The 18,425-nt window shown below is 48.5% G+C and overlaps 1 protein-coding gene and 1 long non-coding RNA gene across 6 annotated transcripts in view; one reads left to right on the top strand and one right to left on the bottom strand.

Annotated features, from left to right (window-relative positions):
• LOC120371762 (Krueppel-like factor 5) overlaps positions 1-18,425 on the top strand; it is a 77,224-nt gene that overhangs the window by 43,287 nt on the left and 15,512 nt on the right. For 4 of the 5 annotated variants that reach the window (XM_039487966.1, XM_039487968.1, XM_039487965.1 and 1 more), the window contains one exon: positions 15,436-15,480. In XM_039487966.1, coding sequence (XP_039343900.1) covers positions 15,436-15,480 — 45 coding nt within the window. Of the gene's footprint in view, positions 1-15,435; positions 15,481-16,824; positions 16,878-18,425 lie in introns of those variants that run through there. The other variant, XM_039487969.1, reaches the window with a different exon arrangement.
• LOC120371764 lies at positions 4,033-7,203 on the bottom strand. The gene is made up of 3 exons (XR_005584562.1): positions 7,068-7,203; positions 5,523-6,451; positions 4,033-4,468 (listed from the first exon to the last, which is right to left on the bottom strand). It is a non-coding gene; the product is annotated as an uncharacterized LOC120371764 (long non-coding RNA).

Here is an 18,425-nt window from a genome sequence, read left to right as displayed (position 1 = left end):
CCCTTGGTCTCCCTGCTGAGAATGCAAGATGGATAGTGGTTTTGGTGATGTGGCTAGAGACCAAGTCCCCAGAAATCAGCCTGAGACACAGTCACGTAGGTCATTGACACACCTCCAATGATACCTGCTGGTGATCTTCACCACCCTGGGCTGGGTTTGAACTAGTGGTAGGTAAGAAGCTCCATATCTCCTTGCCAACCCAGCCCCCTTCCTCTTCCTTTGTCCTCATTGCATGTTGAGCCTGATCCTGCTGCTTGTCAGAAGTTTTGCCATTGCCTCGCACAGGAGCAGGGTGGGGCCCTCTGATTGCACAAGGAGCCCTCCCTTTGATTTCCTTGTGGCCTGATGTAATTTCTTGCGCCTGCCCGGATCCTGCAGTGAAATCAGCGGTGTCTGGGCCCCTGCCAAGAAGAATGAGATCATGTGAAAAGAGCTCAGGTTTCCACACTCAGGCAAAGCTTCCAGGAGGAAGTGAACATGTAGCCATGGGAGGTGAGGATGGAGTTTAATGCCTTCCATTCTGAATAGCAGATGGGTCCTGTGCCTCTTCCTACTCTGCCCTGACGGCTCTGATCACCTGGATGGAGGTTCTTGGGGACACCAGTGAGGGCACGAAGGGGTTAAAATGACCCTGGGTTAAAATAGAGTGGTTCAGATTGCACAAGCTAGTGGCAATTACCAGTGGATTATAGGAACAATCGAGGGAATTCAGTGGCTTGTGCTGGCCACCCAGCTAAAGAGCCAGATTCCACACGGTATAAGTCCAGGGTCACTCCTCTGACATCAGTGTCAGAGTAACTAGTGTCACTCTGAATTTACATCTGTGTAAGTGATGGCAAAGGCTCAATGTCTACATAGCAGCTGCAAGGTGTAAATTCCAGCTCAGGTAGACGGGTATGCGCTAGCTCTGTTTGAGCAAGTGCCTAAGTATAGCAGTGTGGCAGTATGTACTTGGGAGGGAGAGGGGGTTGGACAGGATTGTAGCTGGTGCCACCACGTGCACACTGCTACTTGTAGGCAGTAGCTTGAGCAGAGCTAGTGTGTGAACATCTACCCACACTGGAATTTACCTCTCAGCTGCTGTGTAGATGTACCCTATGAGACACCCGCCTGTCTTATTAACCTCTTCCCTGCTGTTAGCACATGCTGTGGCATGCCTGCTGTCAGACGACTCCGATAGCATCTGTGCCCATTTATCGCATGCTGGGAGCTTTGGGCTGCATTGGCAGAGTGAGGTCCGTGGGTGTATGGTACCCAGTGCACTGATTGTGATTGAACGGGGCAGTAGGAGACCAGAGGTTGGGTTTGATGACCTCCCTCGGTAATCATTTCTCTGGAGCTAGAAGTACATGCAGTGAAGTGTACAGCACCAAACAACAGCAGTGGGGTAACAGCAAGCCCCTGATGTGTGTGGGTGTGGTTGGGCGCTTCACCCAGGCTGGCTGTGGTATGGAGGGACCATTCTCACTCTCAAGGGGAAGTCAGCACCTCCATTTGCTCTGCAGTCATGCATGGACGGTCTTGAGCAGCTCTCTGGGCGCCTGAGCTGACCCCTGTTGAAGTCAAATTGAAAAAAATTCATTTTGCGTCGAGCAAAATGTTTCAAGTAGCCCCGAGAGGAAATTTCTTTGAATTTTCTGCTTTGTTTTGGACGTTGTGTGCCCTTTTCTCCCTTTAAAACTAGCCAAGTTTAAAATCAAAACAGCATTCTGAATTGAAAAGTCAGTACAAAATGCTTTGACTCTTCTATGATTTTTTCCCCCTAACCAAAACTATTTGTTGAATTTCACCTGAATTCAGCAAATAGTTTTGAACCCCAGAAAATGCATTTTTTGGCTTAAAAAAACCCAATTTGTTGAAAAAAATGCACCCAGCTCTAGTGGGAAGCTTGCTCCTGGGTCCTGTCTATCTGATGCTCCAAGCTCCCTCAGTGTGGCCCCTACCACTGCAGTGCTTGGAGCTCCCTTTAGCCCCACCTACACTGATCTGAGCTCCCCTTTTCTGATCCATCCTGAGTCTCACTTGCTTCCCCCGCTGCTCGGAGTGCACCCCTTCCACTCCACAAGGAGGCCTGGGGTTGTGAAATGTGGGACAGAAGGGAGCAGACGCGGTAGCAGGAAGGAGTTCAAGGAAATGAAATGACGCTGGAACAAGATGTTCTCAGGTTGTTTCCTTGGCTGGGGGACTGAGCCATTATTGGCACTCCAGATCAAGGCACCTGATAACGGGCTTTCCCAGGCCCTTTTCACAAAAGCCGTGTGCAAGGTGTCGCTGATCAGCTGATGACTTCAGTGCACAGGGAGCTGGCTGGTCCTTCACCACTGTAAATAATGAGGCAAGTTTGGCCTTAACCACTTGATCCTGTCCCAGCTTTCACTAACCATTTTGTAGTATTCTCCCCCCGGTATCTACATGCACTGCTGGCTTTTCATGGGGTTTGAGAGCTCCAACCACCTCTGCTCTTAGGGGCTGTATTTTAGTAGGGAATAGATTGCAGGTTTTCTGGGATAAGGACCAATTTCTTTTGTCCTGTGTTTGTACAGCACCCAGCACAGGTGGGTCCCATTGGTGCTAGGGTAGTACAAAAAATAATCCTCATAAGTGAATGCATGTTATACAGACCATTGTGCCGCCACACACTGTGCAGGGCAGTAGGATGAGGCTGTGGATGAAATTAATTAATGGGACAGCTCCATTTTCAAGGGTCTGTCTGGCTTGAAGGGCAGTTGAAGAGTCACCGGTTTAGTTCAGAGGTCTTGATGCCTCAGCGTTGCATCAATTTGTGGTACCATTGCATTGCTACATCATGACATAATGTGGCCATTTGCTGAGGCAACGGAAAATTAGATTTACGCTCATTAGCTAGAGAAACTCGTGATTCATAATGATTTGTAAGGGCCAAATGCTGCCTTTAGTTACACCTAAGTACTCCACTAGTACCTGAGTAAATAGGAGCAGAATTTGGCCAGTGGGAGTCATTTCCACAGGATTGATGTCTCGGTCATTTCTTTGTAAATGCCATTTAATCTGCTAATATACTTGGCACTATTGATCGAAATGTGTGTGACTCTGTATGTGCTCACTGGCTGAGAAAGCAGGGATGTAGGTCGCACTAGGCCTGACTGTGCTGTAGAAACATGCATGCGTCTGAGCTCGGCGTGTGCATGCTGTTACCATGATATGCCACAGATGGGTAAATTTCATACGTCGTGTGGTGCTGGCAGCCCTTGTAAGCTGTTGCGCTTCCCATATATGCTGGAGCAGATCCTGACTGTGCAGAGATGGAAACAAAGACCTGGGAAGGGATGGGAGAACCAGGCTGCCTGTTATCTGCCAACACAAATTGAGATTTGCTTTTTATATTGCTGTACTGGGCAAAGGTTTATGGGCCATAGTCTCCTCTCATGCTAGTGTAGATCAGGAGCAAAGGTTGGCAGAAAATATTTTTCCTATCCTTCGAATGTTTTCAAGATTTTGGAAACATTTCCCATTGAAGGAAAAGTCAAAAGTTTGAGAGTTTTAATGAACTGAAAAACCTTAGAAAAAATTGGTTCAGGTCAATTGAAGTGTTTCATTCTGATCATTTCAAAATGTTTCATTTTGCTTCCAATCATTTCATTTTTTGGTACTATTCTTAGCTAAAATTTGAAAGTGAAGTCGTTTTGAACTGGGAAAGTGAAATGATTTGTTTAGAAAATGGCAAAACAAAAATTTTTGATGACTTTGAAATGTTTCAAGTGGAAACGTTAGTCAGAGCTGACCCTTTCCTGCAAAATGGTTCAGTTTCCACAAATTGGGACTTTGGTTTTTTTTAACAAAAAACTTTTGTCAGAAATTCCCAACAAGCTGTAATCAGGTGTAAATCCTGTGAAAGGGATGGATTTAAATAAAAGGGGAACCAGGCCCTTGAGTTCAGATCTGAACCAGCCCTTACAGGAAGGAGGAGAGGGGGCATGATTTCCATGGGGAAAGAATCGCGCTTCTGTTCATTCAGCACAATGAATGTAGTTTATTCATATTCAAATATCACCAAGCCAAACTGTGGACCACAAGCCATATAGACTTGTCCAATTGGTATGCGGCAAAGCTGGCTCTCCTTCTGTAGGTATGGACAGCCCCTTGCGCAGAGGGGCTGGTGCAGTTCTGCTGGGTCCCACCTCGAGGGCTCCCAGTGCCATAGGAAAAGCATGGAGAGCCTGAGAAGTTCCTGAAAGCTCCAGCATCCGCTTCATAAGAAAAGCTGTGAATTCCTGCTCCGTCCTAGCATTCTCCTTGCAACAGTGCTTCATAGGGAAACCGCTGCCTTTGCCTGCAGGCTGGCTACAGCACTGCAGGAGCACGTGACAGGAGGATGAACTAGGCTGCATTAAGGCTCTTACTGTACTTCACTACAGGCCTGAATCCAACGCTCACTGAAGTCCGCGGGAGCCTTTTTGTTGATTTCAGTGGACTTCGGATCAAGCTGTAGCTGGGGGTTGACGGGAGGAAGCAGAAGAAGGCTTGAGATGTGGCAGTTTTAAACTCCCTCTCCCCTCCCCTTCCATTGCCCCAGGAACATTCCCTTTCTGGCCCCTTTCAGGCCCCCTTTCCAATGCAAATACTAGTCAGCAGCTATGGAATTTTGTTCGTTCTCCCAGTTTGCAAAGTGGGAGCTGGCAGAGGCTGTTGGGCCACTAATTATGCCTGAAAAAGGCAGCCAGGCTCATGGGGTGGAGGAGACAAGGGGCCATAGGAGCTCAGGAACCCGGAGGAGCTAAAGGACGGGGAAAGTTCAGACAGAAAACGCAGTGCAGTAGATATGGTGACAGCTGAGGAGAAGGGGCAGGGGCAGAGTCTGGTTGCAGTTATACCAGGGAATGTGTGAATCCAGAGAAGTTACTCCATATTTGGCCTGAGGTCAGAATCTGACCTCCTAGTGAGCTTCCCCACTTACTGTTTATATTAGATTCATCCTTCCACCAGGAACTACTTTTCCGAGTGGAAGGACATGGTACATGGCTCCCAAACTGGTGTTAAAGTAAATACGTTTCTAACAAGGCAGCCCTACTGGAGCAGAGGCAGTGTAGTCTAGTGGGCAGGCCACTGGCTGGGATGTCAGGAGACATTCTGGGGTTCTGTTCTGGGCTGTGCTCCTGGGCAAGTTTCTGTATGTTTTGGTTCTCTGCCCAGCCTTGGTCTGTCTGTTTAGACTAAGCTCTTTGGGGCAGGAGCTATCTGTCATGGTGTGTGCGTACAGCCCCTAGCATGGTGGGGCCCTGGTCTTGGTGGGGGCTGAAAAATAACTAATAACAGAAGCGTGGTAAGCTCCAGCTGGCTGCAGTGCTTTAGCAGTCCCTATCACAGATGGTTGAAGGCATCGAAGGCTTTGACCCCATGCAGCTCAGTGCATCTACACCAATGCTCTGCTAATTTGCACTCTGCCAGAGCTTGGGGCAGGGAAGATGCCAGCTGACTTGGGTAGGTTGGGGATCAGGCCCATAGTGACCTATATTAGCTAAGAGATTACAAGAGCCTGAACTTACATTGGAAACGATTCCCTTGGAAAGTCTGAGTGGTGATTTCCTGCCTTCCCAAATGCAGGCCTCCCAGATTAACGCTATGGTTCCTTCTGAGGGGCTTCACCTGGGGAGCGATGAATTCTGAGAAGGCTTCACTGCCTGTCTGCCAACTCCCTCAGCTGTCTATTCTGCATGAGAAGTGTTGTTTGTTAGCCCTGGAGGACCAGCCAGAAGCATTCACAGTCATGCCGTGTGTCAGGAAGAGAGATCTTCCACAGTGAGATGGGAGAAGATACTGTAGATCAGGGCAATAACAGATCTGGAGCAGAGTTGCTGCTAAGAAATGGCCAAAGTAGCCAGCCCTGGAGTTGTCCAAGAATCATAAGGGTGGGGAAAAAAGGTTGCTTAACAAACCCTGCATTAAAAGATTGCTCTAGTTCCAGCAGGAGTTAATTCAGGAGAGCCCCAGGGCCTGTGCTACACAAGAGGTCGGAGTAGATAGTCATAGAAGTCCCTTTTGGCCTAGATTGAATAATGTTGGACAGGTGGGGAGTCCTCTTCAACTTGGGGATAGCGGAGACTGCAGTTGCGCTAATGTCTGATAGGAGGTGCCCCTCAGTCTGGTCACTTATCTGGAATACTTCATTAAGAAGACTAGGTTGTTTTCCGTAGATACAGACTCCATCAGTGACAACAGCCCAGGTTCAGTACACCACGTGTAACACAGAACAAGAGCTCGATCCAAGCCAAGGGTCTGTTGGGCTGCTAAGGGAGGTCTTAACAAGTCAGTTATGGATTCACAGTTGTTTCTGCTCCCTTTCTCAAAGCCCCAGTCAAATGTGTCCTCTCATTTTCTGTTTGGCAGATGCTGGAGCTTGGACCTAGGGTTTGGAGCTTGGATTTGGACTGGGTCTTCTCTGTGCACCAGCCTCATCAAAGCTAGCAGCAGATTTCTGAAAAATAGCACTCGTTAGGAAATTTCCCCCATCCTGCCTGTAAAAGCTGAACACCTCTGCCCGACTTCAGGCTTTTGAGGGGTTTTCTCAGGCTCTCCGGGTTTGCACGCACGAGTTTTCTACCATCACCAACTATATCAGGGGAGCTAATGCCTTTGCAGACGCTCCATACACTTTGTTGCAGGACATAAATGTATGGGGTTTACCCTGAAACTTTGACCCAGATCTTCAAAGGTATTTAGGCTCCTAACTCCCAAACCTGGAACAAACCTTTGTAAGGTGCCCGTCCTAGGGTTTCCAACCATGTTAGCTACCTCCAGTTAAGTGGCAATCCATTAACTCAAGGTAGAAAGCTGTAGTGTGGTCATAACCCCAGGGGCCTTGTGTAGACTAGGGAACAAGGTGATTTTTTTATATCGAGTTAGCAACCCTGAGGTAGGTAACCCCACTGGAATCTCCAGTTAGCACATAGTGTAGACACAGTTTAACACCTGTAAAGTTGTGCTAGCTGGCTGGAGTTGATACTAAGTGGAGATTGTAGTGGAGAGACGCTAATTTATGCCAGCTGAGAATTTGACTCATTAACGTCAATGGAACTGTAGCCAATTTACACCTGCTGGGGATCTGGGCACATTGATTGCCATGGAGCTATGATGATATACACTGGCTGAGTATGTTGGGTGTGCGGAGTTGCTTGAAAGGAAGAATCTTAGACTTTTCTCCTGGTAGGCTGGGCTGCCTGTGCTATCGCTAATTCTTTTGCTCAGAGAGTTCTAGAACAAATGAGGCAACAAACAGAAACTGACTTCAGTTGAGGTCAATATCAAGTCTGAACGATCAGAGATGCAAATATTTGTACAGGTCAATATTTAACTAGAGGGACAATAAATGCTGATACTGAACCAAATCTGTATATAAATACATTCTATTTATAACACACATTTTTAAAGGGATGCTGCCAAGAACTTGTCATGGCTTCTGATTGATGTCTTTCCTTCCTATTGTTGGTAATTCCTTTTTAGGAGCTTGGAAACTGTGTTCCTAGCAGGTGCGTGTGCGCGAGGGGAAAGTGGTTGTACTGTAACAGATCCATGCCTGCAGATAACCGATTTGGGTCCACATCCACAAAGTGTTTAGGCTCCTAACTTCTGCTGATTTCCATGGACGTTAGGAGCTCACATACTTTTGTGGAGCTGGACCTGGGTTGCTGTCACACACACACTTGAAGAGGTGGGATTAGAACCCTAGTCCTTCAGCTTCCAAACAACACCTCTCTCCTATTGAAACTAAAGACGAGCTTCTTTTGCTTGCACCAGTCCTGAATCTTGTATGTGACCTAGCCACTAGAGGGAAGCCTCACGCATACACACGGAGGTCCAGAACCTTATCGCTTTAGCACCTGCGTAACTTTATTCACATCAGTTGTCTCACTGGCTTCTGTGGGTCTACTCGGGTGAGTAAAGCTACACTCATGGTTAAGGGCCTTGTCTGCTATTTCCCTTTCCCCTGCCATTTGTCTTCCTTATCTGTTGAGACTGAAAGCTCTTTGAGGCAGGGTTTGTGTTTGTTCAGTGATTAGCATAATAGGGGCCTCTTGTCTGTCAGCCCCTAGGTGCTACCACAATAAACCATCATCATCATAAAGGGGCCTGAATGAAAGACTGCTGATGACTTCCCATTCACTTCTTCAGGCTCTGGTATCATGGCAAGCACCCAATGGCAAACATGTTGGGTTGGAGTGATCAAAAACCTGGACGAATGCTGAATGGCTCTTTCCCCCCACTACCAACGTAATAATCCCTTTCTGTTTTTAGCAGACATTGATTCCCTCCGTCCTGCCTGGGTGCTGAAAACACCTGATGTTGCTATGGCTGTTTGTTAGTTAATGACTTTAGCTTACACAGCACCTAATCATCAAGCCAGCAACTGCAGCACAGTTCTAGGTACTGTGATCACTGCCTGCTGTTGCTGCTGAAACGGCAGGGGGAGCACAAGCCATTGGTTTGTGTGTGTCCCCAGATTAGTCAGTTTTTAAAACACAAGACTTCATGATGAAAGGATGCTTTACATTCTCTTTTCTAAAAGGGGCTAAATTGGACTGACTGGATGGTCCTGGAGAAAGGGCGTGATCTTGGTTTTATGGAACATTCTACCTCTAGGGCACTGGTTTGAATCCAGACTGAGACAGCAGCACCAAATTGTTCCTGTCTGAACATGAATTGAATTGGTGGATTTCAGCCCAGGTCGTAGTGGATATCCATCCTGGTCACTGCTTCTCTTTTTGGCTGTCTCTTTGGAGAGGCTAAGGATCACGTGGCGCGTAAGTCATCGACGTGACTCGAAAATGACATTTTAATTTTTGAGAAAAAATTCAAAAGAAACGAAATGGTATGATATGGTTTTGTACAAAACTGTTAAGGGATTTTTTTGATGATAAAATTGGAAATGAAAAATTTATTTTTCTTAAGTATTTTTCCCTTCCCCATTTTTTGGGGCGGGGTGGGGCGGGGCACAATATGATCTGGTGGCCAAAGCCCAATAAGTTTGGGTTCTGCGCCTGCCTCTACAACTGACCTGCTATCTAGTCTGGGGCAAGTCAATTCACCTCTCTGAGCCTCAGTTTCCTCTGGCAAAATGGATCTGATACTTACTCACTGGGAGTTGAGAGGATGAATTCATTTGTTTTGTAAAAAGCTTGGGGATTCCCTGATAGCAAATACTAAAGGCTTTCTCAGTATAATCATTGCTGGAGTGTGTCTCCCTGCAGTATCTAGACACCCCAAGTATTGTTACTGTCCATAACCCCATCCCAAGCTAAGCACTTGTCAGTGAGCCAGGGAAAGGGTTAAATCCTTTTTCTCTTTGTGGCAGGCCGAGAGGAAATGATTGACATTAAAGCAGAAGGTCATTGACTTTTCATGTAATTGAGGAGAACCTAATGGGTGACTAGGTTAGCACATCACTGAGTCCTCACCTGCACTTTCCTCAGTCAGCCCAGGGACAAGCATAGCAATCATGCATGCAAATAGCTAGAGCTGGTCCAAAAATGGTTTTCCATCCCACAAAAAAATTCCAGATGTTAAATTTTTTTCATCCCAATTTGGGAAAGTCCAAAATTATGATTTTTTTTTTTTTGCAAAACAAAATTCTGAAAAAAAATCCATTTGGGGGTCAATGAAAACATTTTGTTTTGATTTTGACCCTTACTTAATTGTATTTTATTGTTTAAAATATGTAAACTAATGCCATTTCAGAATGAAAAGCCAGAAGCTTTTTGCTCTGGAAATATCAAAAGGGGAAGTTCCAACACTTTAAAAAAGGCTTTTTCCTATTTTAATTTTTCAAAATGCAGTTTCATCACAATCTGTACGAGGATGTGAAATATTTTGGTGTAGTAGAAACAGCATGTTCCAGGGAAAAGTGGGCCTGATGCATATTTTCCAACCCACGCTAGTAACAGCCTCTCTAGTGGGGAGTGAATTTGTTTGAAGTTGTGAAGTTATTTGAAGACCTGCGTTGTGGATATTTTCGTTTGCTTTGTAATACTGCTTCCTTAGCTGATGGTAGGAGCTGCTCCTGTGCTTGCATTCTTCTCCCAGTACACTGCAAGTTGCAGGCACATTGTGGGAGCGGCAGCAGAGCCCTGCGTACTCACCTCCCTGGGAAGGCTTGGGTAATGTCCACTTCTCTGTAATTCCTGGCATGCGTAAGGAGAAAACCCTTCTAGGAGCATTCTGCTTTCAGGTGGCTTTTGTCACACTCCTGCCTCATCTTGCCATGTCTGTGCATATGTCCACACGTGAGCTGGAGGTGTAATTGCCACCGTGGGTGGACGTATGCTCTCTAGCGTCGGTTGAGCTAGCATGCTAAAACTGTGTGGGCAGCGGGATGGTCTAGGCTAGATTCCTGGTCCATGCCTAGGATCTCAGATGGGATAATGCTCGGGGTGGCTAGCTCATCCCTCCTCCCATGCCACCATGGCAACACTGCTCTTTTTAGCACGCTAGCTCAGTCACAGCTAGCATGCTTACATCTACCCAAGTTGGAAGCGATCCCCTCATCTGCAGCGTAGATGTACCCACAAAGCTGGGCTCACGCTAGTGTGCTAAAAAGAGCAGTGTGCATGTTGCAGTACCGGTGCAAACTCTGGGTAGCCCCCTGATCTCAACTACAACATCCACACGGCTATTTTTAACGTGCTAGGGCAAGCCCTGCTAGCACGAGTCTGGGCTGAGAGGCTGGCTCCCCCCCTGCAGTATGGGCGTACCCTAGAGAACAATAACAGTTAAGTCACAGGCCGAAAGATCCCATTCCTTACAGTGTGCTGCTGTGACCAGGACTCTAATCTCACCATTCCAGTGCCATGGAAACAGAGAGCCTAATTCAGCTCTCGCTTAGTCCACCGGGCTCAGTTACTCTAGAATTGGAGTGGAACGGGGCTTAGTGATTTTACTGGAGGAGAGAAGATTCCTGAAATGTATAGTGCATTTTGGGGGTGGGAGGGGTTCTTGTTGGAAAGAAAGAAAGAAAGAATCATAGGGTGAGAAAAAAGATGCCTCCTTCGTATGGGACTAGCCCAGAAGAGGCAACATGTTCTCCAAAGAAGGGGATAGAGGACGTCAACTGGTTGACTTCAGATCAAGCATCGCAGCAAGGAATTGTTTCCGGGAGGTCTCAAAATCCAGTCTGGATCTTCTGCCTCCTTATTGCAAGAGGAGCAGGTGTGAGAGGGTTCTTTGTCCTTGCACTACCGACCCCCGCCCTGCTTCTCTTGCCAGTACAGTACAGACCCGGTTATCTCGCACTTTCAGGTTTGTGGGAATTCGTTGCCTGTGAATGTGCAGAACTGAAGCGTGACAGTGTTTATGCAACTTGTTGAGGCTGAGCATCCTGGCCTGGCTGATGGAATGGGTTGGGGGTGTGTGTGCATTATCTCGAAGATCTTCCAATTCTGGCCAGAAAACATTCAAGCCAAAACATCATCAGTAGTCCCTGAGCCCTTGATCCTAGGAAGTGCTGAGATCAGGACCACTGACGGATTGGGCCCAACGACACTGGCATGTGCTGTGCTTCTAATTCCCAAGCAATGGAGCACCAAGCATAAGGAAATGAATGAAAGAGGTTTTCAAACGACCCCGTTGTGCTGTTCCGATAGATAGGTCATAGGGTGATGGGTTCGGATGGACAGTTACACTAGGAAAGGCTCATGCTGCATCTTCTCTTTGTCTTTAATGGAAGCCATTATCCATGTCACTCACTGACCCAGAAGCAGAGACAATTTTATGTTTGCCTTCCAATCCCTTGGCTGAATAGCTCAGGAAGAGGAAGCAGAAACCAACCAATCCGCATTGGTCATGGGATTTCTGCTGGATGCATGTGGTGGGATTTGTGTTGCACACCTGTGATGGGTTGGTGATGCATGCTCATCATGGGATCCATGTTGCATGCCTGTGATGGGTGTGCGATGTACACTCATGGTGGGATTTGTGTTGCATGCATGTCATGAGATTTGCTTTTTCATTTTCACAATGGGGATATTTTGTGCTTTTAGGCTATTTGACACCCTTACCTGCTGTGTTTGTCACTTAACGAGGTCAGTCAATATACCTGCTTCCTCTGATTTATAGCTCCCTCCAGCTAATGCTAATTAGTCTGAGTCATCACAGGAATCTATCAGAGGGCACTTCTTCCTCTGTAGGGCTGATTTGTTTGGAAGCCCAGGCATAGACGCCGACTCCGTGGGTGCTCTGGGGCTGGAGCACCCACGGGGAAAAATTAGTGGGTGCTCTGCACCCACCGGCAGCCAAGCTCCCCTCCCCACCCCACCTCTCCTCCACCTCCACCTCCTCCCCTGAGCGCGCCGAGTCCCTGCTTCTCCACCTATCTCCCAGCGCTTGCCACCGCAAAGCAGCTGTTTTCACGGTGTAACAAACTCGGGGAAGGAGGGGTGAGGAGCAGGAACGCTCAGGGGAGGAGGCGGGGCCGGGGCAGGGATTTGGAGAGGGGTTGGAATAGGGGCAGGGAGGGGGCGGAGTTGGGGAGGGGACTTTGGGGCAGGGGCGGGAGGGGCGGGGCAGAGGGGGTTGAACACCCACCGGTGCCAGCAGAAGACGGTGCCTATGTGCCCAGGGATGTGTTTGTATCTTAGGGCCTTACATTGGTGGCACAGTTCTGAGGTAACTGCATCTCTGATCCCCTCCTGGAGGGCCCCCCAATTAGGTCACAGGCCTCGAGCTGTCACCGTGCTTGGAGCAGAGTTACACAACTCTCTACCTCTGAATTTCGGGTGTGGTTCCTCCTGCAATTCACTGTGGGTCTGACATTGCTTTTTCCAGAGTGCTAACAAAGGCTTGAATTTTCTGCATTCATCTGTTCAGATTACCTCCTTGAAAGGGCAGGGCTGGCTAATATAGCTGAGGGCTTGAAGGACTCCTGTCTTCATAGGCAGCATTGCCTAGTGGGGCTGACAGCTGGAGAGCACGAGTCCCTGATCTAACACTTATTTGCTGGGTGACCATGGGCAAGTCACTTGTCTCTTGTTTGCTCCCATCTCACAGACAGCCAGTGTTACTGCCTGACCTCACAGGGGTTCTGAGGATTGGGGAATGGCTTCTATGAGCCTCACACCACTATTCTTGTCTTTGCTCCCTCCCCACAAGCCTTGTTCCTTTCATAACCTCTGTGTTCCCAGCCTGTGTATTCCCAGATAGAAAGTGATCCGTTTATGTCTGGGAAGCCTGGGGTCACCAAGCTCCACGGGGTTTGGCATGGCAGCTTTCCCCACTGACCTGAAGAATGTCCGCCCCGGGCAGCAGACCCACCCAGCAACCCCACAAAATCCCTCTTTGCCCCTCAGGGAGGATTAGGCCTCTTAAGAGAAGTGAGAGCCGAGGCCTGCTGAGCAGGCCGAGAAACAGCGCCCAACTCTTCCGATTGGTTGGTTTATCCCCCGGATGTGCATTGTCCACAAGGAAAGCAAGAAAAGCGCCGAAGGTGGCAGATCGGAGCAAAGCAAAGTAATTCCATACCCTGCCCCCACTAGGGCCACCAGAGAGCAAGTGTGAAAAATCGGGACGGGGATGGGAGGTAATAGGCGCCTATATAAGAAAAAGCCCCAAATATCGGGAGTGTCCCTATGAAATAGGGACATCTGGTCACCCTAGCCCCCACTCTCCAAACCTAAGGATAATGGGTTCCCCACATTCTATAAGGAAGAAATGGGATTTACTGCTGGTCTTAGAAATGCGGGGCATTGATGCCCTCATATCATAGGGTGGAGCGAACAGCAATAGTAACCACTTACATAATGCAGCAAAGAGTCCTGTGGCACTTTATAGACTAACAGATGTATTGGAGCATGAGCTTTCGTGGGTGCATCCGACGAAGTGGGTATTCACTCACGAAAGCTTATGCTCCAAACATCTGTTAGTCTATAAGGTGCCACAGGACTCTTTGTTGCTTTTTACAGATCCAGACTAACCCGGCTACCCCTCTGATACTTGACACTTACATAATGATTTTCAAACATCAGCTTATTCTCATAACCCTCACCTGCCCGGAAGGGAGGTAACTATTATCACCCCATTTGACATGAAGAGAAACCGAGGCAGGAGGGATGCTGAGTGACTTGTCCACAGGCTCAGCCATAAAAACTCATGGCTCAAAGGAGCTGGTGTTCCATTCTGAGCCCAGGATCTATCTGGTGTTAGCTCTGGGATTTGAATGTATCTCCCTGGCTTGCAGTTCTGTGCTTAGAGCACTAGGCCACCACTCTGAACACTCACCACTCTGAGTACTAACTTATTCATCAAAACTCTAGGGCAGGGGCTCTCAACCTGGGGGTCATGATCACTGCATTTCCAATGTTACTAAATGGGGAGGGGGGTCCCACCCTATTATAGCCTGGCTGCACAGGCAGGGGGATTTGGGAGTGCTGGTATGGAAAAAGAGGTTGTGGTATGGGAAGGGACCATTGGGGATTCCTGACTATGGTCTAAAACTGTGAAACCTCCCCCATGACTTGATTGTTTTATTTTGAATTTTTCGCTGGATCCTGCACAAGGTAAATGTGTTCCTTAGGTAATTTTGCCACAGGAATAAATGTAGGGACATTTGTGATATTGTCACAAGGTAGAATTTTGTTACAGAATTTCCCCCACACAAATTCACAATTTCTTGCAAACAAACCCACCCTTTTCTAGAACAATTTCCATTTTGTGTGTGTGCATATTTGCAAAGATTTGCAGCCTTGCCAGAAGCATTAGGGAAAACAAATGTAAATTGATTCCAAATGCATTCAAACAGTTTGCAGTTTGGAGTGGAGTTTCAAAGCAACAGGCATTAAAAAACAGACCATGCAAATTACAAAGGAGGCTTTTTTCCCTAATTAAACTAGTCTTGGGGTAAGTTGAGTTCAAGACCCCCATCCTCTGGGAGATGAAGGCAGAAGCTGGGAGTCTTGGCCGCTGGTGGGAACGGACTGGGGGGAACCTGCTGACAGCAGCTGGGACCAGATGGCGCCACAGGCCGCAGCCAGTGGGGTTATTAAGCAGGGGCAGTGGCTCTCTAGCTCACTGGCTCTCGTGGGTGTGTGTTTGGGGCTTCTGATTGGCCTGTGGTACCAACGCCATCAGGAGAGGGCTGCTGAGGCACAGCCAGGCATGGAGGGATGGCCCCCGGTGCACATGCAAAATCGCAGCCAGCATTAAGAAAGACCCAGCCCATTCCCTGCACCCAGCTAGCAAAGCACACAGAGCTCTGCAGGGCCCTAGTGCAGAGTGTTTCTCTCCAACAGCCAGGCCTCTGGCACGTCCGAGTCATTCATACTCTGAGCTTCCATGGCTGCTTAGCAGGGCCACTGGGTTTGGTACAGTGTGATAAGTGGCCCCCGTCAGGGGCTAAAGTTCCATAGGATGCTGAGTCTTGTGTTTACTATGAACTGCATCATGATTGCCCAGTAACGGGCTGTGTTTATTCCACAGCTTACCCCGCTGAGGATGGAGCAGCGAATGCAGCTTACTATGGAGGTGAAGGTTTTTATTATTCTATACATGCATATTTCGGCCCCCCATAAAGCTAACTTGGGGTAGTGGACGTCTTCGGGAAATGCAGCTGGTTTATCCTTAGCAGATCCATCCCTGGGGTTCACTAAGAACCAAATTAAGGGCCAAGAGACTGTAACTAGAGCATGCTGAATTCTCCGCTCCCTGTCCCTCTCCCCACCACACTTGATGCAGTACTCGCTGTAGATGAGTTGTACTGCTGATTGGAAGGGGAGTCGCGTGGTGAGAGCTCTGGTTTGGAGCTTAGGAGATCTGGTTCAGTTCCTGGCTCTACCATGCTCCCCGTGTGACCACAGGCAAGTCCCTGAATCTCTCGCACCTCTATGCTCCAGCTGTCAAATGGGTTCCACCTCCTTCCTTCTCCCTCCCTCCATATTGTCTGTTAGGAGTTCTCAGGACAAATTTTTTGTGGCCTCAAAGTGCAGCCACCATCTCTTGCTGGTGGCCACTCTCAAACTTTTCCCCAAAATACTTAATTAGCTGTAGGAAAACCAAATAAATAGGCACATACACATATCCAAATCACTGTAATTGACTTATTGCTAGCTAGCCAGTCTGTTGTGAAAAGTGGTATTAACAAACATACAAGTATCACTTTTCACAGCAGACTTACTCAGTCCTGGACAAATTAAGCCCTGGATGGAAGGTCGAGGAAGGCAGCAGGGGCCAGGGGTGATGGGAGTGGGTGGGGAGCAGTGGGGGGCTGGAGCTCGAAGCCCTATGCCCAGAGGATGGGGCCCAGGGACGATGCCTGAAGTGAGCTGCCGGAGACTGAGGCTGAAGCCCAAAGCCTGATCCCCAGCGCCCCTGGGAAGGTGGGGAACTCACCAGCTGTTTGTTCCTCCAGCGCTGTGCCCCAGGTGTCTCCAAAGGGGGGCAGGGCCCAACACCTGCTGGCAGCCCCAGCAACCAACACCAGGGCAGTGCATCCAGGAGCATCCAGGGAAGGGCTGCTACTTTGCCCCCCTCATCCCCAATCACAGCCCAGGAGGCTCTAGCTGCAAGAAAAGCCCCTGGTGGCTGCATGTGGCCATGGTGGCTGCCTTTGAGACGCGCTGGGGGTCGGGAATGTGTCTTATGATGTTCTTGTAAAGTGCCTGGCACAATGCAGGCCTAGTCGTACAACAGTAAAAACACTCTCCCCTGGGAGCCAGGATAGAGGCAGTGTCCAAGTATGGCGTTGGGGGCACTTTGATACCAGGGGGATTGCCTTTCAGATGACACACAAAGGGTGTCCTGGCAACTACTCCAGGTTTCACTGCACTTTACAGGAGCAGGGGCTAGCCCCGGGATTCTGCCCGTATCTGGGCTCAGGTCATCCCCGTCTGCTGGCCTATAAATGGTGCTCCAGCTGAGCCTGGGTACAGTATTCTTCACTTCCTGTCCCACACAATGGGCTTGTGGCACGCTGCTAATCAGCTGCCACATCCCACCCCTGAGCTGGCTGCATTTTAGTAGTGGGAGAGGTAGATTCAGTTGGCTGCATCTCCTTTGGGGGTGGATGGTGCAATATGGTGTTATTTATTATTATTGGTGGTTTGGTGAAGATTGCAGCGGCGAGGTGGGGGTTAGGGAATCCCTGTTTGAGAATGCACAGGATTAAATAGAGCAGCATGGAATTCATGCACAAAGATGCAGTGTCCCAGATCCTCAAAGCTATATAGGTGCCTAACTCCCATTGATTTGTTAGGTGCCTAAATACATTGGAGGATCTGAGCATCCTTATGGAAACCTCTTAGAAAAACTCCTTTCCTGTAAAGTGAAGGCAAGACATCAAAATACCAGAGATAAGGGAAACTTAGAAGTAAAATATGTCTGACACCCACACTTCCCTCCTCCATCTCCCCGGCGAGTGGGTCATTTCATTGCTCAGGTATGTGTGGCATTCAGAGGTGGAGGGAGAGCCCCTGGTACTGCCTAGCAGTGATCTGATTTCTGACTCTAAAAATAACAGGCTGGAGTGGCACATAGTGCAGAGAAAACCAGGTGAGAGCAGGCGGCGCTCCAAGGGCTCTGTGCAATCTTCACCCAGGGATGAATCCAAATAGGAATCACGAATACAAACGCTGTGGAAATTGGGATTCAGATCCAAACTGCAGCACGGGCATGTCTTTAGTATGAGCCCAGCCCCAAAACCTGAGTGCGAACACCTCTGAAACATCGGAACAGTTCAGAGTTTGATCCGATTCTAGATTTGCACTTTATGGCTCTGGTCCATATCGTCTGTCACTGTAACACAGGGTTGTCCCAGATCAAAGGAGAGTGTTTGAGCCCATAGCACCTAGGGGAATAGGTCAGGCATTTAACACGAGCTGAACTTGTTGGAGGCAACAAACTATCCCTCGCCCCCTTGTTTGACAATGTCCCCTCTAATGACAGCTGAGAGCTTTCCAGCACATCTGGCTTGACAGGGATGATATGCTGATAACACCAAACAGGTGGGTAGAACACTTCTTGCTAGTCTAGGTGCAGCCAACGGCAGCCTAAGGTCCCAGTGCAGCCTGTACAGTTCTGCGTCAGCGGCCTGTTGGAGATTTCAGGTCCCTGCCCAAGTGCTCTGATCAAGATGGAGCATTGCACGCTGGGACATGTAGTGTCAGGGAGCTGCCTCCATTTTAAAGAGCAGGGCGGCAGCAATACTTGCTCCATTAAATACAAATTAGGCGTGGTTCTAGCGTCCTGGCGCATTGCCAGTATGGCTCTCAATTGGGCAAAGTCTGGGAATCTTTTGAAGGAGATATAGGCATATCTTGTGCCATATAATGTGCAGGATGGATAAAACACCTTGGGCCAAATTAGTCTCCATTGACGGCAGTCAGGTTGCACTAGGGGAGACTTTGCTGTTTATTGCTGCAAAGCCTCCTGGCAGAATGCGCAGTGGGTGGTGATGAGATGAGCGTGGTTTCTTG

The sequence above is a fragment of the Mauremys reevesii genome, linkage group 9 (assembly GCF_016161935.1).
Source record: "Mauremys reevesii isolate NIE-2019 linkage group 9, ASM1616193v1, whole genome shotgun sequence".
Lineage (NCBI taxonomy): Eukaryota > Metazoa > Chordata > Testudines > Geoemydidae > Mauremys > Mauremys reevesii.
The sequence above is the reverse complement of the archived record's forward strand: the minus strand, read 5'-3'. Positions and strand labels throughout refer to the sequence as shown.